Below are 25,970 nucleotides of genomic sequence, written 5' to 3'. Positions count from 1 at the left end.
TCTTGAGTTCACCAAACCCCTTCAAGTTACAACAGGAGATAGCATGCTGGCTAATGTTGAGGGCGTGCAGCGAAGTAGGGACATTTAAAATAGTTTAAAACAATATAAATTAACCCAATAGCAATGGATGAAGAACGTGGCATAATGTGAAGTATCGCCAGTGCAACAATTTCAGAAAAAGTCGAAGCGCGCTCTTTTAACATGGCTACTCGAGAGGCACGGCAGTACCGAAGGGCTGCTATCAAGCTGGAGCAGGACGACGACTCTGACGCAGAGGAACCGACTATTTCGTTAAAGAAATCTGACGGACGAGAGTCGCAGATCATCCACAGCGGTCATTTTATGGTGTCTTCTCCTCATACCGACCACCCCCCGAAGAAAGGATACGACTTCGACACTGTAAATAAACAAACCTGCCAGACGTATCATTTCGGAAAGACTAGCACGTCGCATCTCTCTATTGATGCTTCCCTGACGAAGCTGTTTGAGTGCATGACCCTTGCGTACAGGTGAGTTGGTTAGTGAACAAAAAAGCAACTTACAAACTGTTTAAGCGAAGGCTTTAGTTTCTTGTTATGTTACTCCATCATTCCCATGAAGATATTAGCGCACTGCTAGCTGGGCCAAAAGCTTGCAGAGAAACTAGCACGGTTTGGCATTTAATTTCTTCTTAGTCACACAGGAGGTGAAAACATTCATTTGTTGAGGTCTTGAGTGTAGTCTGAGGTGTTTGTGTTTTAGCAAGCTTTTTGACAGCCGTCAATTGCTAGTTTTTTTCTTTGTTGTTGTTAGGCACAAATACAATTGTATTAGCCATTTAAAGCGACAGTTCACCCAAAAATAATGATTAAAAAAAAAAAGAAAAAAGTCATCATTTACTCAACCTCAAGTTGTTCCAAATCTGTATGAAGATCTTTTCTGAAGATATTTTGAAAAATGTTGGTAACTAAACAGCTGATGGTCCCCATTGACTTCCATAATATAAAATAAATATAATGGAAGTCAATGGGGACCATCAACTGTTTGGTTACCCGAATTGCTCAAAATATCATCTTTTGTGTTCAACAGGACAAAGAAACTCATACAGGTTTAGAAACACTTGACGGTGAGTAAATGTTTCATTTTTGGGTAAACTATCCCTTCAAGTTTGTATTTTTACTTTGGATAAAACAGCGTTGACTTTGATCTTAGCAAGGACATATACCTATAATTCTAATATAGTGAACCTGCTTACAACATTAGATGACACTTTTGTCAGGAAGTGTTGAACATTTCCCCCTCCCAACCTTAGAAACCAACTACACAAACAGAGATAGTTAAAACGTTTGCATTTTAGAAGGAAATGTGAAGAGTGACTACAGAAATACAGGTCAATGACATGAAACTCATTTTCAGATCTGTTAATTTATTTAGAAATGCATTCTAAATTCATACATGCAATCATTGACTTGGGGTTTTTCTATTTTTCAGCAAAATTATTAGTATGTGAAAATGTTCTTTGTGACTTGCTTCATGATTAAACATATAGATATGTTCTGATCATTATCATGCTGTTTTATCACGCTATATACAACTATATAATGTTGACTTTGTATTTAAGAAATTTCTTATATGCTTAGTAAAGTACCTTATACAGATTTTAGCTTTGGAAATAAGCTCAAAATGATTTATCAAGATTAGTTCTTGCCCAGAATACACTAAATTATGATGAGTGATAATATGGATAAAATGTAAAACCGTTCAATAGTATGTAATTACTATGCAAGTATGTTTCATTGGTTACACTTTATTTTAAGGTGTCCTTGTTACAGTGTAATTATACATTTGAGTACTGAGTAATAATAAACTACATGTACTTAGTGTAGGGTTTGGGTTAATTGCATGTAATTATGCATAATTTATAGTTATTACTACAGTAACAACATGTAAGGTGTAACAATGACACTGTAAAATAAAGTGTTACTGTTTCATTCGTCATTTTTTTTGTCTTTCATCTTTAATAGTTGAATTTTAGCTTTAGAGAATAAAAAACCCTCAACAGACTTAAATCTCACATGGAGTGATTTAACTGTGCTATTAATTGTCATTTTCTTTTGGTGTAGGGTTTTCATGTTATGTGAACAATGCAAGTTTGTTGTGCTATTAAATTTAGTATCAAGTTTAAACAGTCACTTAAGAGATCCTCAGAAATGGTTCTGTCCTAAATATCCTTTTTCCAGCATTTGTGTTGGTGGATGTTTCATTACCAATCTCGGTCCAACAACAAACTCTTGTTTTCAGTCAATTATGCTTTCACCAGCATCTGTTCAACTCAAAGTGGCACATTTAAATTGACACCTAAATTCTGAGGTTGGTTATCTTTTTTCCTTTTTAGATTTCTGTCTTTATTTTTAGAATTTCACAATTCAGACCCAAATTTCACAATTTTTTTCTACCTTGTGGAAGTCACATGACCCTGCTATCTTACTCAGATCTTGCTCTCGTATAGTTTTGTCAGAATTACGTTGTGTAATTGCATGGACTAAAATGTCTTTTTTTCCCCCTTTGTTTGGTTGTATAGCAACACAAAGCCTGTGGCAAAAAAAACCCAAACAAACCCATAATTGTTGATCTTTTCATTTGTTATTGTAATCATAATTATTATTATTAATGATTAGATTAATATAATTTACATAAATATTTTTTTGGGGAAAAAAGTAGAGTAACTTTATGCTGTATACTGTATGTATAAATGCTACATATCCAAAACAAGTGGAACACTTAAGTGTTCATTATTTACTTTATTGCTCAATCAAGGCTTTGACTTTAAGGTAAACTTTTATTTTAAGAAATAAGTTCATCTAAAAATGAAAATTATGTCATTAATGACTCACCCTCATGTCGTTCCAAACCCGTAAGACCTCCGTTCATCTTCGGAGCACAGTTTAAGATATTTTTTATTTAGTCCGAGAGCTTTCTGTCCCTCCACTGAAAATGTATGTACGGTATACTGTCCATGTCGAGAAAGGTAATAAAAACATCATCAAAGTAGTCCATGTGACCTCAGTGGGTTAGTTAGAATTTGTTGAAGCATCGAAAATACATTTTGGTCCAAAAATAACAGAAACTACGACTTTATTCAGCATTGTCTTCTCTTCCGGAATCCTTTCCATTGAATTGATTCCATTGAATCCTTTCATCTGTCGGCGTTGGTAATGCACTTTTTACATCGCCGTGGTTGCTTTTGGTGATTAGGACCTAAACCTTTTTTAGGTGAAATATCCCTTCAAGGCCACCTAATGTTAAGTGTGATCATCATAATAAATTCAGGTTGACTGGGTTCCAAAAGTGTGAATAGTGGAGTAAAGTGAATACAAAAGCAAAATATTTTAAATATTTAGTCTTATTCTATCCCTTTGCAATATTTGTGTATCTATGTACAATATATGTATTAAGCTTAGACTGTAAGTGACATGAACAGAACAGGCAATTAAATGATTAATTGCAAGTATTTGTATCACCACCCCAAAATGTCATGATCTGATTGGCCTAACAAACACATATTTGTTCTGTGTCCATAAGTGGAAGGTTGGTGTCACCAAAATGGAAGAACTTCAAAGGCCTCAAGCTGCTGTGGAGGGACAAGATTCGCCTCAACAATGCTATTTGGAGAGCCTGGTATATGCAATGTAAGACCAATAATATAACATGCATACTGCTCAGAAATGTTAAAATGCAGGACTTTGTTGATTTCTGTTTGCAATGCCTATCTTTTTTGAAGATGTAGAGAAGAGACAGAACCCTGTTTGCCATTTTGTTACACCTTTGGATGGCAATATGGATTCGGGAGTACATCGACCAACAGAGGTGAGCATGTCTGGAGTGTCATTTGACTACACATTTTTTGATCTATAGATCTGAAGGGCTAAAAACATCCACACCTGTTTTTTTCCTTGAAGAATTTGCACAGTTCATTCCTTGAGTTGGATCACTTTCTCTTGGTACCATGTTCTTCTGTTTCCTAGGCAATAGCGACAGAAGGCAAGTACTGGAAACGGAGGATTGAAATCGTCATCAGGGAATATCATAAATGGAGAACATATTTCAAGAAAAGAGTATGTTTATGTTCACCTTACGTTGAACTTACTTACAATACTGTGAAACTTAGATGTTATGTATAAATGAGACAATATCAATACACCAGTTAATAACATTTCATTAATAGCACTCACAAATTTTAAATTAAAGTTACAGAAGCACAAGGATGAAGACCTGTCCAGCCTTCTCAAGGTAATTTCTAGAATGTTCTCCACAATTGTTGATAAAGCTTTGTTTCAAAGTAATTTTGCATCAAAGTGAAAAGTGTGTACATGCATGCTAATATTGCAGTTGTTTTCTTTTATTAGTCACATGAGCTTTGTTGTTCATTTTTAATTAATTAATATAAAGAGATCAGCACTGCCTAATAGTTTAGTCAGGGTAGATTAATTTAACACAAATGCAAACAAGACTGTGAGGTGAAAGACATTAAGTCTCTTTAATAGGTTGTACTGTCTTAAGCCCTATTCGGACGGGATTAGTTTTACATGGAGAGGTGGGGTAAAGTAATTATTACCAGAGCTTCTGAGTGATTTTAGTCTCGTCTGAATGTGCCATCTCAGTAATTATAACAGACAGTATCAGTAAATATTACAGCGGCTTTTACCATCTGTAAAAAGTTCTGGAAAAATGACCTCAGGTAATACTAATCCCGCCCGAATGTGAATGTCTGTGATTGCTGATGTTTTATTATTATAATGCTTCTCCTCTTGTGATTTTAAACCTACCCGAACTACCATTTGCACACCAATCCTTAGCATGTTTTCATTTCAGTATGGATGATATCTGATGAAAAAATTAAATGATGAAATTAATAATAAATAAAGCCAAATCGTTTTAATATCAGTGTCAGCTAAGAGTAAGATGCTTGTCTAGGTTTCGTTGCTCACTTATGCAAGTTTATTATAAACAACCATTTCTCTAAACTTGTGAAGTTTGCTTAAATAGTTTTTTAAAATAAATTTAAATTATATTAACAAGTAATAAATTAAAAGGCGCATATGTCATACGTTACCCTCTCTAATGCCCACGTCTAGAAAACACACTCCCACCTCTGGAATAAACACAGAGATGTTAGTCCCATCTGAATCAGTACATGAAATCACAGACGTCGAGTGAAAAAGAAAAATTTTTTTTAACTTAAACACAATTTGGAAAATTAATCCTATCCAAATAGGGCTTTAATATCTTTAATAATTTTACAGTGTTTCAGTGGTTCAAATATACATGCATACATTTTTATTTATACATGCATTATATACATTATACATACTTATATTATATATGTATGAATGTAAGAAACTTACAAATATAGAGTTTTTATAACACTATTCATCCAAACAAGAATGCAGTATGTTAGAAAGTGCTGCAGTAAAAATTTCCAAAATTACTTAATTAGAAATTAGCAGAAATCTATAGGCGTCAGAGCAACAGTGGAGTGAAACAAACTTTTTTGAATGGTTATAGTTATGTATTACTATATAGAATATATATTTAAGTTTAGTTTGAAGCCACTAAAGGGACACATTGATGGAAAAAATTTGAGATGCAGAAAGAAGAAAAATGCTTTTGCATTCGCTCGCAAATCTTTTGCATTTTCTTGCAAAAGAAGTATTGTTTTCTCGTAAACGTATTGCATTCCCACAAGAAGCTTCAAGTTTGCTTGCAAAACATTTGCGTTCCCAAAAGAAACTTGCAAAATTTAGTTTTTCTCCCACCTAATGTTACGTCAATCACACAAGTTTTGTGGGCAAAAGCAAAAGTTTCTCGTTTTGTTTTGAGAGGGAACGCAAAAGCATTGAAATATACATTTTCCTAACATTCAATTTGTCATATTACCATCACTATGTCTTTATAGAGGCTCAGTAAGTGTAGTATAGTAAGTGCATACATAATGGTTGTTGAGCAGAATTAAAAGTTACATTGATAAAATTATTTTGGGATGGTGAGAGATTCTTCGGCTCAGGCTGGATGGGGTTGAGGGACATTGAAATTGCTTTGGAAAGTTAATTTGTAAGTTAATAACTCCTTGTTGATTGTCTTGGACCCTTGCTGTTGGTCCTGGACAGATGTTGTCAAGACTGAACCTCTGAGCACAGAGGTTTTGCAGTAGTATTTACATGAAGAGAGGAGATGTATATAATATATGAGAAGGTAAAGTTGACTGTCTTCAGGTCTCAGTCAGCGAGGAACATGGTTGGTTGGCTGGTGATGACTGGAATGAAGTTGGTTTTATTTAAAGCCAAATGGAAATTCCAAAAGGCTAAGTCAGTGTCAAGAATGTGCTGAAGGCATTTGCCAAGAACTGGAAGAACCATGAACATGTGATTTGTCTTTATCTTTATTGAATTATTAGGAATTTCTTCAAGTAAATATTTTATGATAAAGGGGTTCGGCTGACAGAAATATTTTGGGAACCCCTGGTTTAACCTTTAGAGAAACATAAAGTCAGTTGTGTCCTTACTTTTGAATGGTAGTGCATATGCTGCTAATACACATTCTTGATGCTTGCATTTTACTCTGCATGAACCTCGAGTGTGTCTGTTGACCTTGCCTGCTTGTTGCATTTTGACCTCCCAAAGGGTGCGGAGGAACAGTTTTCACTCTTTGGGGAAGTGTGTCCAGACACCTACCGTGTCCTCTTCTGCCAGGATGAGGATATCAGTGTGGGAGGTCGTCGTAGGTCCCGCAAGAGTCGCGATTCACCTGTTCCAATGGAGATGGACTCCCTTTTTGACATGGACGTGCTCATGTCTGAATTCTCAGACACGCTCTTTTCCACACTGGCCTCTCATCAGCCTGTAGCATGGCCCAATCCGAGGGAGATTGGTGAGAAATGACCGTCGAGTTGTCCTTGTTAATGTATTTTATCCTTGAGTAAGATGAACTGACTCCGAGCCTCCTGTCTTCTTAGCCCATGCAGGTAATGCAGATATGATCCAGCCCGGCCTCATCCCACTGCAGCCCAATCTGGACTTCATGGACACTTTTGAGCCTCTGCAAGGTGCGAGCACAATTCCTCTCGTTAACTTACAGATTAATGATTGACTTGTTGACAAAATGACTAGTTGATGAAGAAATGTTGTTTGTGCAGGTATGGCCTTACGTCTACTAGGGATGAGTATTGACACGCATTTCACAATTCGATTCTGTTTCGATTCACTAGCTTGAAATTCATTTCCAATCTCAATCTCATTTAGATTCAGTATCGATTCATTTGGATATTTATCAGGTACAGTACATATCAATTTTTCTCAAAGTAAATCTCTTAAATAATGTTGTAAACTAATAGAGTGCAACAGTGCCTGAAGTATTTTTTCATTCATTTCTCCCATAAAGATTTCAAAAACCGTGAACCAAGAATGAATCGCAACATTACAAACTTTGATTTGAAGCAAAAAAGTATTTGAAAATTGGACAAAAATATAGTATTTTGATAGCGTAGAGAGACCTGACTCAATTACATTGTGCTTCATGGGAGTGGGCGGTGCTAAAGAGATATTTTGCCACATTTTTCTTGTTTCAACTCTAATGTCGTTTTTCACCACAAATGAAAATTTTAAAAATAAGTTGAAGTAATATGGGCCGACGGCTTCAACAGAGTTTTTACTTCCCAAACCTGACTGTTGCACTCTCTACAGGGAACCCTGTCAGTTGGAACGTTACTATAATATTAAAGGTTAAAATTAACAACTGATTTGTATAGAGACCTTTAAATTGCACATAAGGCAGTTTTTATTATACTAACTATATATTAAAAACTTTTTGTGATATTTATTTTAAATATAAACATTTAAAACGTGGCTATCTTAAAATAAAAGATGGATTTATTCAACCATAGATTACAAATTGAAGAACAGGTTAAGTAAAAATATAATTATGTAATATAGTACATATATTTACCAACTGCACCTCTCTAGAGTTAATATTTCTAGCTAATTATCAAGCTACGGACATTGAATGGCTTTAAAATGTAATGTTACATGACATGTAGTTTACAAGTTGATTTATTGATGTAATTTCTCAGTCATTTGAAAGACTGACTGAGAAATTACATGAGACATGATATATTTCAGTAAGCTGCACTGTATCTTTCAACATTCATGTTTATTTCATGCTATAACTAGTAGTAAAGAGGAAGAGATGATCGTTTCATGTGCTGCTTGAACTGAAGCACTACAGCGATCTGTCATGCCACATTATGCCAAAATTGTATTTATTGTTTTAATTTCATGATAAAATTGAATTTTTTTCATATTAATAGTAACAAAGCACAAAGCTTATTGTGATTTATTTAATTAAATTATGATTAATTTAAATTAAAATGAGAAATCGATATTCAACCCAGTCCTAACATCTACTGGTGAGATCTGGTATTGTGACTAAATCACTCTTTTAGCTGTTAATTTTGAATTCATGAATCAATCATACAATGTTGTGGAACATTCTTCATCAAAGTCATAAATCAGTCAGAAATTCAACGAATTTACAACAAAAACATTCACTCAGTCTATTCACTGAGTTAACCCACTGGATCAAAAGTCTTTTTTTTCCCACACTAGATTTGTTTCACACCCTGCGTCAGCCAGTCTTCCCCTCCACTTCCCCCACTGCCCCACCAGTCACCCCCCTAACCAGCAGCAGCTCCCAAACACAGGTAACAATCCTGAACATGCATACACAGATTTGTAGGGCTCTAAGCTCTTCCTGTTTTGTATGCACTTCCTGTCCTCCACCGCAAATGCACAGTTGCTTCATGTTAATTACAAAACTCTTTACAATTGACAGTAGGGATGGGCTGTATATGGCTTCACAATAGCTTATTGATATTTTTAGTGATATTTGTAAATTGTCTTTCTAAATGTTTCGTTAGCATGTTGTTAATGTACTGTTAAAGGTGGTTAAAGTTACCATCGTTTCTTACTGAATTCACGGAGACAAGAGCTGTCATTATTTTCATTTTTAAACACTTGCAGTCTGTATAATTCATAAACACAACTTCATTCTTTATAAATCTCTCCAACAGTGTAGCATTAGCCGTTAGCCACTGAGCACGGCCTCAAACTCATTCAGAATCAAATTTAAACATCCAAATAAATACAATACTCACATAATCCGATGTACGCATGCAGCATGCATGACGAACATTTGTAAAGATCCATTTTGAGGGTTATATTGGCTGTGTGAACTTTGTTTATGCAATGATAGAGTCAAGAGCTCGGGAGGGGGCGGAGAACGCAGGCAATTAAAGGGGCCGCAGCCTGAATCGGCGCATTTCTAATTATGCCCCAAAATAGGCAGTTAAAAAAAATCTATCGGGTATTTTGAGCTGAAACTTCACAGACACATTCAGGGGACAACTTAGACTTATATTACATCTTTTAAAAAGACGTTCGATGGCATAATTAGAAACGAGCCGATTTCAGGTTGCGGCCCCTTTAAATCGCGCGCTCTCCACCCTCTCCCGTGCTCTCGATTCTATCACTGCATAAACAAAGTTTACACAGCTAATATAACCCTCAAAATGGATCTTTACAAAGTGTTCGTCATGCATACTGAATGCATGCGTCGGATTATGTGAGTATTGTATTTATTTGGGTGTTTACATTTGATATTGAATGAGTTTGAGGCTATGCTCTGTGGCTAACTGGCTAACACTACACTGTTGGAGAGATTTATAAAGAATGAAGTTGTGTTTATGCATTATACAGACTGCAAGTGTTTAATAATGAAAATAATGACGGGTCTTGTCTCCTAGATGGTAACTTTAACCACATTTAACAGTACATTAGCAACATGCTAACGAAACATTTAGAAAGACAGTTTACAAATATCACTAAAAATATCATGTTATCATGGATCATGTCAGTTATTATTGCTCCATCTGCCATTTTTTGCTGTTTTCCTTGCTTACCTAGTCTGATGATTCAGCTGTGCACAGATCCAGACGTTCTGCCCTTGTGTAATGCCTCAATCATGGGCTGGCATATACAAATATTGGGGGCGTACACCCCGTCTATTACATAACAGTCGGTGTTATGTTGAGATTTGCCTGTTTTCCGGAGGTCTCTTAAACAAATGGGATTTATATAGGAAGGAGGAAACAATGGAGTTTGGGACTCACTGTATGTCATTTCCATATACTGAACTCTTGTTATTTAACTATGCCAATATAAATTCAATTTTTAATTCTATGGCACCTTTAATGTATTATATATTCTACCACATTTGCAAAGTAATAGCAAAACTATTGCAAATATTTACTATATGGTCTATCCCTACTTGTTAGGTTTAGTACTTTTTTTTTTTTTCTTAAACAATGATATGCACTTGTATGCATTGTGCTGATATTCATATCTGTTGTTTGCTAGAATCCCTTGCTGTCATCCATGCCGCTCTCCTCAGAGCTTCCCTCTCTGCCACTGGACTACCGCCTCCTCCCGTCTTCTCCACTGTCCAGCCATCTTTCTGTCGCCAACCAGGACAATGGTAATGCTGTTGGCACATCCTACCAACAATCCTACATGCGTCTTTTCACCGAGCAAGTGACCCCCTCCGTCCCATCTCTCCTGCCACCACCAGCTCCACCTCTCCCACCAGCCCCACAACCTCTCCCGTGTGGAGGTGTTTCTACAGTCACTACAGTCCCTCAGCCCACCCCAAGCCTCACATCTCCTTCTGTAATAACGCACTCCGCCCCTTCCACAGTAACTCCCACTGACGCAGCCACTACTTTCAGTCGCAGGTCAAGCTTTGAACTGCCTGCCGCACCATCTCCACAGCCTGCGGCCTCAACCTCTGCCTCACTGAACTCACAGCCAGCCAACTTTGCCTTGCCCAAATCCATTCTGCCTCCTGTTTCTAGCAAAAAAGCCAGACACCCACAGAGAGCGATTGTCCCGGCCAATCCACTGCCGCCATCTCAACTCATACTCACAGGTTCGTGTCTCTCCTCAAAGCAGATTTTGTAACATGCTCACTAACACAAAAAAATGTTAAATTTTATATGATCGATATGATCTAAAATCAAAATCTCGATTAATTGAACATTTTACCTTGATTATACTTATTTTGTTTTTGCTTCCCACCCCCTCATAGTTCACTGACAAGGTTTGTGCTGTAAATATGCCTGACTATTAAAAGTGGGATAATTGAAAAATGAAAAGTGCTCCGACATAACAGCTCAGTTATTTTATCTGTGGTTCGTAACATTTCTTACAAATTTCTGCTTATTGTAAATCAGATACAGATAAATTAGCACCGTACCAGTTCATATTCGAATGCATTAATGAGAGAGCGATTGCGTGTGTGAATTAGTCATACCGTCTCTCTATTAATTGTGAAGCTGTGGGATGTAAGTAGTTACTTAAAAGTTATAGCATACATTTTCTACTTTTGGAGTTTCTAAGCTACTTTAGTGATAAATCACAGGACAGCGTTGACAACGAGTTTCTGCGCTCCTCTCTCTGCGAGCGATCTTCATGTGATGTGCAGCTACTGTCTGTATGAATGTTTGTGGCCGCAATGCATCAGCACAGTAGTTCAATATACTGATACACATTTGATGGTTTAAAATCACTTGAATGTCCAAACTGGCAAGCCTTAAAACACATACGATTGATAAACTTTCATGAGGACACATGATCTCACTTCGGGATCACGCACTGTCTTTGTGTTGACTCCATTGTTGCTTCCATGCCACTGACTGGATGGGGCGGAGTTACGTGACTACACACTCAGTAGTATGTTTTTAAGGGGAAAGTATTAACAGGATTTAAAAATCGAAATAACTGACATGGGAAAGTTACGTCAATTAGAGGTTCTAAATTACGGCTTCGATTACTTTTTGATTAATTGTCCAGCCCTAGTCGCAACATTTTAAATTTTACAGATTGAACTTAAATTTACAGAAAAATATTTCCAAAAAATGTATATTTCATTGACTAAAACGGTTAATATACTATAATCTTTTTTTTTTACTTTTAAAATATATTGACATCCACATGATTCAAAGTTCAAAGTAAATACTAATATAGAAGGTGCGCAGTAAAGCGCACACAAATACAAAACACCATCATGGTAACACACAACACTAAAATAATACAATTAATTTAAAACATAAGCTGTAACAAAACCCTAATGTACATAACTGACACGCACACACAAAAAAACTAACAAGAAACAAGGTTTTCATTGAATAACGATCAAATGTGTGCTGTCACACAAAGAATTCTGGGAATGTCAGTTTACTTTTTTTAAATGTAAATTATAAGATGCCTTGTTCTTTTTCACTTTCAAGAACTGTACATTAAACTGTATTTCATTGTAAAATTACATAAAATGTCTTTTTAGATCTATAAGTTTTTGACCGTATAAAGTAAGGCAACTTACTGTTAAAGTGCCCTATTATGCTATTTTAAAGGTTCTTAATTTTGTTTTGGAGGTTTCCTGTAACAGGTTTGCATGCATCAAAAGTAAAAAATCGCTTGCGTTTAGGGCTGTCAAACGATTAATCGCATACAAAATAAAAGTTTGAGTTTGCTTAATATATGTGTGAGTAATGTGTGTAAATAATATGTATATATAAATACACACAAATTAATGTATATATTTAAGAGAAATTTGTTATTTAAGTGCAAAAAAATGTATTTATATATATAATATAAATTATATAAAAATATAAATATATACATGTAAATATTTCTCAAATATATACATGGATGTATTTGTATTTATATATACATAATAATTACACACAGTACACCCACATATATTAGGCAAACTCAGACTTTTATTTTGTATGCGATTAATCGTGATTCATAGCCGTCACGGAAGTGGAATTCGAATTCCTAACATCTCGTTCAGGCTGTTCAGAGTCAATCCTTTCTTTTAAGAGACAATAACTTTATTTATCGTGCACTTTCGGCTTCACAACTTTGCAGATTGTTTACATTCACAGACAGCTACATTACACATTGAATGAAAGGTAATATTCAAAAAAGCATAATAGGGGCACTTTAACCAATTAACAGGTTTTAACTGTAGCATTTTACAATCTTTTGCCATTAAAATGACTGATTTTCTGTGTCATACAGTGATAGATATTTTCACTTGGAGAAAACCTCTCCCTGTTGGTAATTAAGATTAATTGTGACTGAATATTTCAACATGTGTGGCAGTTCTAATTAAAACACACATTTACTTCAAACATTGCAGAAGCTGTAGATCTGCCACAAAGGTACAATGGTAAAAATTCACACTTTTTAGCGTGTTCATCTATCGGTGGATCATCGAATGGATCCCCAAAAATCATCCAGAAAACTGATAGTAGGCTAAATATCAACAACACTGTCAATGCTGAAATTTGTTCTCATCATGTACATATCCCATCACAACCATTCCCAGGTTCCACCCACGCTGTCCTTGTTACTCCTGCCCCTCTCAACACTGATGTTGTCCCCACCACTGGTATGGTCATTCCCTCCTCCAGAATTCCTTGTGTAAGCTTTTCACCCTTCATGTCCTATCATGTTTGCAATGGGTAGTCTATATAACAGGGTTGTGTATATTTCAAAATTGATTTAAAGAAACTTTTAAATTCCTCATTTTGAAGTGAGGTTGCTAACAGGATGCAGAATTATAATTCAAATTTGAATGTAAGAAAATAGAATTGAAATTGGATGAAATTTAAAGAACTGCATGTAATGGCTGTCAGTAATTTTTATACAATTTTCAGTGTATATTAATCAAACATTATCATGCATGCAACATGTGTATATACACTAGCCTACAGGTCAAAAGTTTGGGGTTGGTAATATTTAGTTTTTTAAATGTTTTTGAAACATTTTTAAGTATTTTCTGCTCAACAAGGCTGCAATTATTTGATCAAAAATACAGTAAAACAGTAATATTGTGAAATAATATTACAATATAAAATAACAGTTTTATATATTTTACATTTATTTTTGTAATAAATGTAATTTATTCCTGTGATGCAAAGCCAAATTTCAGCGTCACATGATCCTTACGAAATCATTCTAATATTCTGATTTGCTGAAACATTTCTTATCAATTCTTTAAACAGTTGTGCTGCTTTTTCAGGGTTCTTTGATGAATAGAAAGTTTAAAAGAACATCTTTTTTTTTAATAGAACAGCATATTTTTTAAATAGAAATAAATTTTGTAACACTATAAATGTTATCAATTTATGATTTATAATATGATTTATTAATCATATCAATTTAATGCATCATTGTTATATACAAGTATTAATTTCATTTAAACAAAATCTTACTGACCCCAAACTTTTGAATGGGAATACATGTGTTTTGTTAAGAATCAGGTCATGCACATATATATATATATAGTTAGTATTTCTCTTCCTCGAAATCAGACCAAAATGATTTATCTGCACTCATGGATGCGTTCAAGTGTTTTCTAGCATTATACAACTCTCTCACCTTAAAGGTTTAGTTCACCCAAAATCATTTACTCACCCTCATGTTGTTCCACACCCATAAAACTTTTGTTCATCTTTAGAACATAAATGAAAAACATTTTGGTGAAATCTGAGAGCTTTCTATCCCTCCATTGAAAGCTACATAACTACTACTTTGACACTTCAAAAAGTTCATAAAGAGACTAATCCATTGGAATTGAGTGGTTTAGTCCAATTTTTTTGAAGAAATTCAATCACTTTCTATGATGAACAGATTAAATTTAGGCTTTTTTTTTTACAAGCCCAACTGAACCTGATTGATGCGTGGAAGCTCAAACGTGCTGCATAACACTAGAATGAACCTCATTGGTTTTTGCTGAAGCTCAAACGCGCTGCACATGTTTATATGTGAATAAAAGCCTAAATTCAAACTGTTTATCATATGAAGGGATCGAGTCTCTTCAGAAAATTTGGACTAAACCACTCAATTCATATGGATTAGTTTTACGATCTCTTTATTAACTTTTTGCAATGTCAAAGTGGTAGTTATGTAGCTGTCAATGAAGGGACGTGTAATTGATGACAGAATTTTCGTTTTTGGGTGAACTAATCCCATTAATAACACTTGTCTCTGACTAGCAATAATAAGAAGCAAAGGATGCACAGCTGTGATGTAAATTAAAGGACAATTTTTTTTCTTTTTTTTTTCTTTAAATGCCCTGTCCCAACTTCCTAATTCAGTAGGGTTAGGAGAAAATTGTGCTTAAACAGTTTCTTGGGAATTTTTAAACAGAAAAGTTATAATTTCTTGCCCATTTTTCTGTAGTGTTTTAAATTTCTTTGAATTTCAATCCACTAAATTTATCTTCCTATCATTCTATTTCTGATTCATGAATTGAAACAAGAGCCAATTCTTAATTTTGAATTCCACCCAACCCTAGTAAAGAATAATTTCATCCCCAAGCAATGCATAATTACAATAAAAAAATTAAACACTGCTTTGCAGGTTTCTGCTGGTTTTCATATTCTCCCTCAGACACAGAAGTCTCCCCAACCAATCGTACCCAAAGAGGAAACTGCCACAACTGTATCCAACAACAAGACATCAGTACAGTCAACAAGTACAGGTCAGAATCAGCCCAGTCTCCTTCAATTTACACTGAAATTGCTTTGTGTTTTGTTGGTTTTTTTGCGAATTTAGGTTTCTGAGCAAGCTTTTTTTCATTTTTCTTTAGTACACGACGGGCGGGTCTCAGGTCAAGGGTCACCATTGGGACCAGAACAGGTACCAAGTCCCCAGTCACCTCTTAACACCAGTGCAGGCATGGGCAAAAATGAAGCCTGTAAGGTACGGTTCATGAAATTGCACTCTACTAATGTTGTCCAACTGTACATTGATGCAATGTATCCTGCAATTCAAAAGGTTAATTTACATTACTAACAAGTCTCTTAATTGGCCAATTGAGCATAATTGCCGTATATTTTGATGGTGAAATATCCATATAACTACCGTTTTCTCAGCCTGTCCATGTTTGTAATTTTTTTGTCATTTGCTTTGACAGAGTCGGAGAGTTACTCACATATCTGCTGAGCAGAAGAGGCGATTTACCATAAATGTCTGCTTCAAGACATTGTGTAATCTTGTGCCGACTCTCAAGTCTCAATCAAATGTAAATCTGCATTCATCTTTCTTACTTGATTTTCAAAATCCACATTAATTTTTTATTTTTTTTTTGTGGAGCATGTAATTTGCTTGAAGTTGTCTCTGCACAACTGTAATAGGAGAAAGTATTTTAAAAGAGGCTGTATGATGTTCATTTAAAAGGTCATTATTTTGTTTATTGGGTGTACTAGAATAGATTAAAGGATTAGTTCTTATTAGTAATTATCCCAAGATTTGTTCACCCTTAAGTCATCCTAGGTGACTTTCTTCTTTCTGATGAACACAATCGGAGTTATATTAATAAATATCCTAACTCATTCAAGCTTTATAATGGCGGTGAGCGATACCAACGAGTATGAGCTGAAGAAAGTGCATCCATCCATCATAAACGTATACTCCACACGGCTCCAGGGGCTTAATAAAGGCCTTCTGAAGTGAAGCGATACGTTTGTGTTAGAAAAAGATCCATATTTAAAGAGAGAATTCACCTAAAAATGAAAATTTGATGTTTATCTGCTTACCCCCAGGGCATCCAAGATGTAGGTGACTGTTTCTTCAGTAGAACATAAATGATGATTTTTTAACTCCAGCCGTTGCGGTCTGTCAGTCGTATAATGCATGGCAATGGTAACAAAATCTGAGTAAAAAAAAAACATGCACAGACAAATCCAAATGAAACCCTGCGGCTCGTGACAACACATTGATGTCCTAAGACATGAAACGATCAGTTAGAAATGAGAATGAGAATGAGATGAGAAACCAAACAGTATTTATATAATTTTTACCTCTAATACACCACTATGTCCAACTATCTTGAGCGTGCACACGGCATCCAGTGCATGAGGTGTTTATGCGACTGGCGTAGTTTAAATATGGTGCCTGTAGTACAACAGTTGTTATACAAATGGAAGTAAACCACTAAAAAACATGGTTTTATTACATCAAAACTTCATTTTATTTTGTCACTTTTCGTAAGGGCAGCTTTACAAATAAAAAGGACACATACAAAGATCTTGTTCACATACCTCAGTTGGATGTGGAAAAACCATAGGCACAGCTGATAAACATCAAATTCAAACTATCCCTTTAACAAGTGATAAAGTAAAATATCTAGCTTCCGCCAGACCCCCTTACGTTTTTGTAAGCTGAATAGGGAAGGCGGTCTGGCGGAAGCTAGATATTTTACTTTATCACTTGTTAAATATGGATATTTTTCTAACACAAATGCATCGTTTCACTTCAGAAGGCCTTTATTAAGCCCCCAGAGCCGTGTGGAGTATGTTTATAATGGATAGAGACACTTTCTTCAGCTCATACTCGTTGGTCCTGTTCACTGCCATTATAAAGCTTGGACGCATCAGGATATTTATTAATATAACTCCGATTGTGTTCATCAGAATGTACATCTAGGATGGCTTGAGGGTGAGTAAAGCTTGGTGTAATTTTCATTTTAAAGTGAACTAATCCTTTAACATGCTTTAATGTAAAAAGAAAAAATTGCATACTGTATATTATAGCACCACCTCTATTCCTAGTCTATTTGAAACACCTTGTTCCAAAAAAGCCCAGAGTGCTCTGATTGGTCAACTGACCCAGTGCATTGTTATTGGCCTTTACCATAATGGTGTGTGTGGGAAATGTAACGCCCCTTACCATAATCGCAAGCTTAAGCTTTTAAGGCTTCTAAAGCAATTGTAAACACAAACAGTTAATAATGTCTTTGGATTTTGCCAAATCAGTTTGTGTTAAATTCTGAAAATGCAGATCGATCAGAACCAACTTTTCAAGCACGGCTAGAGCAGAACCAATCAGAGTGCATATGGCTTTGGCTGGGCATTATGCTAATATTTGACATTGTGATGTAGACATTTGCAGAAGTAATCTGCACTTCAATCATGGCGTTTTAGGCAAGTGTTCTCTGTTAGAATACATTTTAGAAACACTATGAGCTTTGCAACTTTGCAGATCTTATACATGCAAAAAGACTTTGCACACTGAAGGAAAAAAAAGCATCATATGACCTCTTTAATATTGAACAATAATGTAATTACTGTTTAATTTTGGTCCTTAAACAGCATCATACACTAGTGATGTAACTTTATTTTTTGTCACCCATATCTGGGTTTTCAGATCAGTAATGCTGCAACACTTCAAAAGACAGTCGACTACATTGGCAAACTACAACTCGAGAGACAACAGATGCAGGAAGAGACCAAGAGATTACGAGAGGAGATTGAGGAGCTTAATACATCTATAAGGTACGTTTATTGTGATCAAGTGTTCATGGGAACTAATTTCTTTTTTCTATTTACTATTTGAACGTATTACATTTGGAAATTCTTTCTTCTTTGAAAGTGAACTATAAAAGATGCCCACTATTTATTGCAGCTTGTGCCAGGAACAGCTTCCTGATACAGGGGTTCCCGTCGCACGTCATCGCTTTGACCACATGAGGGAGAAGTTTGAGGACTATGTGAAGAACAGAACTCTTCAGAACTGGAAATTCTGGATAGTATCCTTAAACCTGAAAAGATTGAACTGAATAGTCAGAATGTTTGTACTGGATTGGACTCCTCCACAAGCTTATTATTTTCTTTAATGCTCCTCTCTCAGTTTAGCGTCATTATTCAACCTCTTTTTGAGTCCTTCAATGGGACAGTGTCTACCACCAACAACACAGAGCTGTGTGAAACCACCATGCAGTGGCTGGATCGTTACTGTGCCCTCCCTGTCCTCCGACCTAGTAAGTTGAATGGACGGTAGTAGTCTTGCGTAGCCAGACCTTCATTTTTATGAGACCATCTATTTTTATCAGCATTTTGGGGTATCGCTTTAAAAAACACTGGATGTAAACGCCATGAATATATAAATTCTAAAAATGAGCATTAAAAAAACGAACACATGCGCATAAACTATGATGGAAACACTTTTACCGAATAAATTCCTTGATGCACATCAAAAAATAACTACGCGATGGGACGGCATAACTGGACCAACCAGGAGACACAGCATCTGAAATGTTGTTTTGGTCATTCTGTAATGCCTGAGCAAAGTCTGTTGTTAAAGTGGTTTGGTTTAATTCTCTCCCAGAAGCGCCTCACACGTTCGTGTTCACAAACACCAGGCATCTGAATGCAAGATAACATGACAGCGTTTATTGCGTTTCGTCTGCGTTCTCTGAGGCGCAAGTCATTTATTAAATACGAAAATTATTATATACAGTGGCTGCTATTGCTGCAGCTTCCCATTTTTGTTAGTGATATTTAGCGCCAGTTTATCAGGAAGTGACTATTTTGTTCTCTTCGGCTTACTGGATGGAAACGTCACAAATGTTTTGTGCAAATTTGTGCACAAGTTAAATTCTCATCTTTGGATATTGTCACAGTTGTAAATATGACGGCAAGGTGAATGTTGAGACGGAAGAGTCCACTAGGTGGCAATATACACAATTGTGATGTGCCTTGCAGTAGTCGAAAAAGAGTGCGTTAAAGGTGCTCTAAGTGATCCTGGGTGGAGTAACTTCCTGTTGACGTTCGACGTTTTGTCAAACAAAACAGAGGCTAGCTAGGCCCCTCCTCCTCCCCCTCCGTGCTTCCTGAAACAGTCATGAACGCACATTTAAAATCATTCTTGTCGGTTATTGGCTGGAGCGTGTTTATTATGATTCGTGGTCCAGGCTGCACCAGTTTGTTTTTATTGCCGTTTTCGGAGCTTGTGGCGACTACAGAGACCACGTTTTTTTTACAGTGTGTTCAGGGGACAGGCAGCTAGCGGATAGTGAGGAGATGTTTGCTGTATGTGACAAAAAATGTTTTGGCCTAAAAACGTGTGACATTACTTAGAGCACCTTTTAAGAGTAGGACTGCATGATTAACCCAAATGAAACTAAAATTTGCAACAGCAACATGTGCCAAACATCTTTACAAACTTGTAATGAGAACGGTTACAAACCTGTTGTCCAAAAAAAGGGAACATTTAATGACGCGTTTACTCCAAACTTACTATATAACGTCAGCTGAGTTTTTGAAATAACTTCCTTTTGAGATCTGACGTGGCTTCATATCACAGAAAGAGGCAGAAATTATATATTTTTTATAGTATTCTAAAGGCTATGTCAATTAGTATTGCATTATAAATATACTTTATTCTTATGAAAAAACCTGAGAACACAGATAGACCATATATTGTCGCAGTCGTATATTTATTGTCTTCATGTTTTATCAGTCAAAAAATGTCTCTGTCTGCATTTTATTTTGATAAAGTGATAGCTGGATACCTTTGTCCATATAAGGGATTTCCTGGGATTTCATAAGGTTTATAACTTCTATGAGTCTCACTTGTGGACTTTCTGCTCGAGGGTGCCCTCTGGCTTCCAGTATGAATGAAACACATTACATTACATGTGTGTACTCATTAAAGCAGCGCACACACTTAACGATTGTAAGGCTGATTATGAATGTAAATTGATACTTATGACTGATCGCGCTCAAATTACAGTCGTTGTTCAAATTCCATGTGTAAGTATTTAAATTCGCTTTAGTCGCAGGAAACAATCGCTGTATGTTGAGAACAGTCTTAGAATGTTTTAGTTAAATGTGTGCCCGGCTTTAAGGGTTGGTTCATCCAAAAATAAAATTTCTTTCATTAAGTACTCACCTTCATGTCGTTCCAAACACCTAAGACTTTCGTTTATCTTCAGAATACAAATTACTATATTTTTGATCCCATACAAAGCAATGAAATTACCACATTCAAGGTCCAGAGATGTAGTAAAAACATTGTTAAAATAGTCTGCAGTGGTTCAACTTTAATGTTAAGAAGTGACGAGAATACTTTTTGTGTGCAAAAACAAAAAACAAAAAAAATTCGTCAACACTTTTTCCTCTTCCTTGTCAGTCTGCTACGCAGTTGACGTAGTGAATGCAGTGCAGAACTTCCCTGTTTTGCGTCAGTATGCCGACTCTGTATTCGCAACTCAAATCGCAACTCCATTTTATCCCCAAGTCGTGCAACCCACATAAAGAGCGATACAAAACAGTAAAACACTTTTTGTTTTGGTTCTTGTTCTAAACTTTGCATGCAATGGCGGATCCGCTACTTTTCTTCTTCTATCCTTCCAAGCGAAAGTCCTGAAAATGACACGACTCAGTGCTGCTCTCTGAGCTTAGAAATTTTGGTAATAGTGTATTGGTGGTCTAAAGTGTACAATTTTTTTTTTTTTGTTGTTGTAACCTGCTGCTTTCTATTTCTATATTTCCTCATTTTGTTGTAGTGTCTTTTATATCTGTGTATTATGTACACTGTTTTCTCTCATCGTCTTTGTGTGATTTTTCTGTATCCTACAGTGGTACTCAGGACATTACGACAACTCTGTACCAGCACATCCATCTTGAACGATCCTGCACTTTTACCTGAGGAAGCCAAAAAAGCTGTTCTCAACCCAAAAAAACATTCCTCATGATCTTCGTTTTAACCCTCCACCATCTAAAATGTGATTTTGAGAATTTTTATCCAGGCATATCAGTCTTTGGGAGCCTTGAAAACAATACCTTTTGCCTGTGGTGAGATCTTTGCTTTGTTGTTACTCATTTAGCTTGAACTCCATTCAAAGAGAACTGCTTGATTTGTCTTAAATATGTTCATAGAAGTGTTATGGACAAAATGGAGAACTCCACGTACATGGTCAAATCCCTTTTGTATGCTTCTCTTATGTACATGAAGATACAAATGGATGCTCGGTCTTGAAAAGAATAAGCTTCCCCCTTTTTGTTAGATTTTAAGGCAAGAAATGACAAACCAAAGTCCATCTCTCTTGTTTACGTTTATCATCTTGAGAGGCATACAGCTGGCATGTCTCCAAATTCTTTGTGTTTCTCTGACTGTTTTGTTTTATTAGAGCTGTTGCCTTGAGACTTTTTGGACTTTACCTCTCAGGGTGTTTTTTTTTTTGTTTTGTTTTGTTTTTTCATATGTTTGGGTGTCTTCCATATTTGATGCTGTTAATCTGATTATTTAGTACCCTTTTGGAAATCGATCCTTTGTTCACCCAAAAACTGCAGCACCATTTAACAAATACAGGATATTTGAAGCATTTAAGTGCATAGACAGATGCACGGGCCTGTAAAACTATCTGCGAAAATTACACAAATACAGACACAAATATTTATATTCATATAAGTGTGAGGTGCATTTGTTATTTCATGAGAGGAACATGTAAGAGACCATTTAATAGCATTTGATTGGACATCTTAATATCAGACACCTGATTTCAGCAGTTGATATTAAACGACCCACTGGTCTAAAATGTAAGGACGTAGCATCTATTATTATATATTAAAAGTTATTTTTCACTGTGTGCTCTGAATGCTGATTTACTCAACATTTTGTTTCTGCATTTACTTGGTGAATAAAACAAACAAACAAATTAACCTTTACAACTGTGGACTGTTCCCGATAAAAATTTAATATTTTGCATTCATTTACATGCATGTGTTTAACTAAATAATGTCATTTGAATGGAAAGTTGGAGGTTATTTTCACTAATCTGAGCAAAGCAGATCAAGATAGAATTAACTTATTTACAGTACAAACAGTGCTGTCTTCTGTTAGTTCAGGCTTCACTTTCACAGAGTGAAACCAAATCATTTAAAGTGTTAGTTCACCCAAAAATGAAAATTCTGTCATTTATTACTCACCCTCATGTCATTCCAAACTCATAAGACTTTCATTCATCTTTGGAACACAAATGAAGATCTTTTAGATGAAACTTCAAAAAGTTCATTTAGAGATTGTAAAACTATTCCATATAAATTGAGTGGTTTGATGCGCAAGAACAAACCTCTTGTGGAAACTCAAAAGTGATGCGCAACACGAGAATGAACCTCATTGGTTCTTGCTGAAGCTTAAACATGATGCGTAACACGAGAATGAATCTCATTTGTTCTTGCGGAAGCTCAAAAGTGATGCGTAACACGAAAATGAACCTCACTGGTTCTTGCTGAAGCTCAAAGTGATGCGTAACACGAGAATGAACCTCATTGGTTCTTGCTGAAGCTCAAAGTGATGCGTAACACGAGAATGAATCTCATTTGTTCTTGCGGAAGCTCAAAAGTGATGCGTAACACGAGAATGAATCTCATTTGTTCTTGCGGAAGCTCAAAAGTGATGCGTAACACGAGAATGAACATCATTGGTTCTTGCTGAAGCTCAAAAGTGATGCGTAACACGAGAATGAACCTCATTGGTTCTTGCGGAAGCTCAAAAGTGATGCGTAACACGAGAATGTACCTCATTGGTTCTTGCTGAAGCTCAAAGTGATGCGTAACACGAGAATGAACCTCATTGGTTCTTGCGGAAGCTCAAAAGTGATGCGTAACACGAGAATGAACATCATTGGTTCTTGCGGAAGCTCAAAAGTGATGCGTAACACGAGAATGTACCTCATTGGTTCTTGCTGAAGCTCAAAAGTGATGCGTGACACGAGAATGAACCTCATTGGTTCTTGCGGAAGCTCAAAAGTGATGCGTAACACGAAAATGAACCTCATTGGTTCTTGCGGAAGCTCAAAAGTGATGCGTAACACGAAAATGAACCTCATTGGTTCTTGCTGAAGCTCAAAAGTGATGCGTAACACGAGAATGAACCTCATTGGTTCTTGCTGAAGCTCAAAAGTGATGCGTAACACGAGAATGAACCTCATTGGTTCTTGCTGAAGCTCAAAAGTGATGCGTAACACGAAAATGAACCTCATTGGTTCTTGCTGAAGCTCAAAAGTGATGCGTAAAACGAGAATGAACCTCATTGGTTCTTGCTGAAGCTCAAAAGTGATGCGTAACACGAGAATGAACATCATTGGTTCTTGCTGAAGCTCAAAAGTGATGCGTAACACGAGAATGAACCTCATTGGTTCTTGCTGAAGCTCAAAAGTGATGCGTAACACGAGAACGAACCTCATTGGTTCTTGCGGAAGCTCAAAAGTGATGCGTAACACGAGAACGAACCTCATTGGTTCTTGCTGAAGCTCAAAAGTGATGCGTAAAACGAGAATGAACCTCATTGGTTCTTGCGGAAGCTCAAACGTGATGCGTAACATGAGAATGAACCTCATTGGTTCTTGCGGAAGCTCAAAAGTGATGCGTAACACGAGAATGAACCTCATTGGTTCTTGCGGAAGCTCAAAAGTGATGCGTAAAACGAGAATGAACCTCATTGGTTCTTGCTGAAGCTCAAAAGTGATGCGTAACACGAGAACGAACCTCATTGGTTCTTGCGGAAGCTCAAACGTGATGCGTAACAAGAATGAACCTCATTGGTTCTTGCTGAAGCTCAAACGTGATGCGTAACACGAGAATGAACCTCATTGGTTCTCACACGTCAGGCAAACTTGCTTGAGCTTGTTTACCAGAACTGATGTAAGAGTTGATGAATGTTTATATATGAATAAAAGCCTAAATTCAAACTGTTCATCATATAAAGTGAATGTGTCTCTTCAGAGAATTGTGACTAAAGTACTCAATTCATATTTTACAATCTCTTTATGAACTTTTTGAAGCATCAAAGTGTCAGTAGCTGTAAATGGAGGGACAGAAAGCTCTCAGATTTCATTAAAAAGATCTTCATTCGTGTTCTGAAGATGAATGAAATCTTACAGGATTGGAACGACACGAGGATGAGTAATTAATGACAGAGTTTTAAACCTTCAGTTTTAAAATGTTTGACAAACACACTGTGGAGGATTTCTACTTTTTGTTTTTGAGTGAGTTCATAAAAACTGTTAAAGGCCATGTTCTTGCCTTACCCCAACCCTTCATAGTAGACCTACAATAATAATGAGAAATGTGTCCCAGTGTGATCTGACTTTCTCTGAATGTCAAAAAACTCAAGGCGGCGTACCAGACAGTGCAGTTACTTTTCTTGACGACACATCTTAATGCTTATTGGTTTAGACAACCGTGATGTTATCTGTTTTAAAGTGTTTGACTTTTGAATCTGATATCATGTTTACTGTGTATAAATTCTCTGTGGATATTTCCAAACACTGATAGTGCATTCTCTTTAGGCATGAGTTATCATAGAAAAAAAAATCTGAAATACGTCTTTTTTTTCTTTCTTTTTTTTTAATAAAAATGAATGGGAAAAAACGTCATAATAATCATACTTTGGGTGTCTTGTTTTTTTTTTGTTGTTTTTTTTTCATAAAAAAGCAACAAAATTTTAAATTATATCCAGTGTAGAGAGTGATGCAGGGATGACGTAATTTTGTGGGCTGGAAACTAGTCAGCATTTTAACACCTCCGGTTCCATTGTCCTAAAATCAGTGGGGGTTTTTTTTGAGTGGGATTTTGTTGGAAAGCCTGAAATGAGATAGTAGAGGTATTTTCACGTTTTATTCTATGACATGAAACGCACCAGTATACCCCACTCATGATATTTTAAAGCTTTTACTTGTCTTGAAAAAGGTGGTTGCTATAACAAGTGTCAAAACGGGACTGCAGAGGTTGTCGAGTCATTAAACATCACACCAAACATCGACCCACTAGTCACTTTCACAGCCTTGTGTGTATAATCACGCCTTTGCAATCCTTTCATGGATTTTTTTTTTAAAATAAAGACTGAAAGAGTTGACTGAAGCCGAAGTCTCTTTCTAGGAAAGTCTGTTCTCTTGAAAATAGGGTAACACTTTCTATGAAGACCGTACTTATAATGATTTATAGGGCCATAAGTAGAGGTCCTGAATTTTATCTCCTCAGCCAAATGCGTGGTATTGCTAAAAGCAGTTTGGAATTATACTTT

The 25,970-nt window shown here is 36.1% G+C and overlaps 1 protein-coding gene across 2 annotated transcripts; it reads left to right on the top strand.

Moving 5' to 3' along the window:
• Window positions 1-25,970, top strand: mlxip (MLX interacting protein). 2 transcript variants are annotated; one of them, XM_067405977.1, is made up of 17 exons: window positions 1-509; window positions 3,562-3,668; window positions 3,761-3,846; window positions 4,005-4,094; window positions 4,234-4,269; window positions 6,660-6,906; window positions 6,992-7,081; window positions 8,640-8,734; window positions 10,449-11,016; window positions 13,483-13,577; window positions 15,522-15,642; window positions 15,751-15,863; window positions 16,078-16,185; window positions 18,309-18,436; window positions 18,567-18,690; window positions 18,792-18,921; window positions 21,524-25,970. In XM_067405977.1, the coding sequence occupies exons 1-17, from the start codon at window positions 202-204 to the stop codon at window positions 21,637-21,639; spliced, it is 2,562 nt and encodes an 853-aa protein (XP_067262078.1). In that variant the 5' UTR covers window positions 1-201; the 3' UTR covers window positions 21,640-25,970. The 2 variants fall into 2 exon arrangements, with proteins under 2 accessions (XP_067262078.1, XP_067262077.1); XM_067405976.1 differs by having other exon boundaries at window positions 4,228-4,269.

This window comes from Chanodichthys erythropterus, chromosome 13 (assembly GCF_024489055.1).
Source record: "Chanodichthys erythropterus isolate Z2021 chromosome 13, ASM2448905v1, whole genome shotgun sequence".
In the NCBI taxonomy this organism is placed as follows: domain Eukaryota; kingdom Metazoa; phylum Chordata; class Actinopteri; order Cypriniformes; family Xenocyprididae; genus Chanodichthys; species Chanodichthys erythropterus.
Note: the sequence above shows the minus strand (reverse complement) of the source record. Positions and strands in the feature narration are given on the sequence as shown.

Bases quoted from the DNA above. Each gene is read 5' to 3' on its own strand.
- mlxip (XM_067405976.1), top strand. From the start codon at position 202: ATGGCTACTCGAGAGGCACGGCAGTACCGAAGGGCTGCTATCAAGCTG. The intron at 15,643-15,750 runs GTCAGAATCAGC...ATTTTTCTTTAG, and splicing joins AGTACAGTCAACAAGTACAG to TACACGACGGGCGGGTCTCA. The intron at 15,864-16,077 runs GTACGGTTCATG...TTGCTTTGACAG, and splicing joins GCAAAAATGAAGCCTGTAAG to AGTCGGAGAGTTACTCACAT.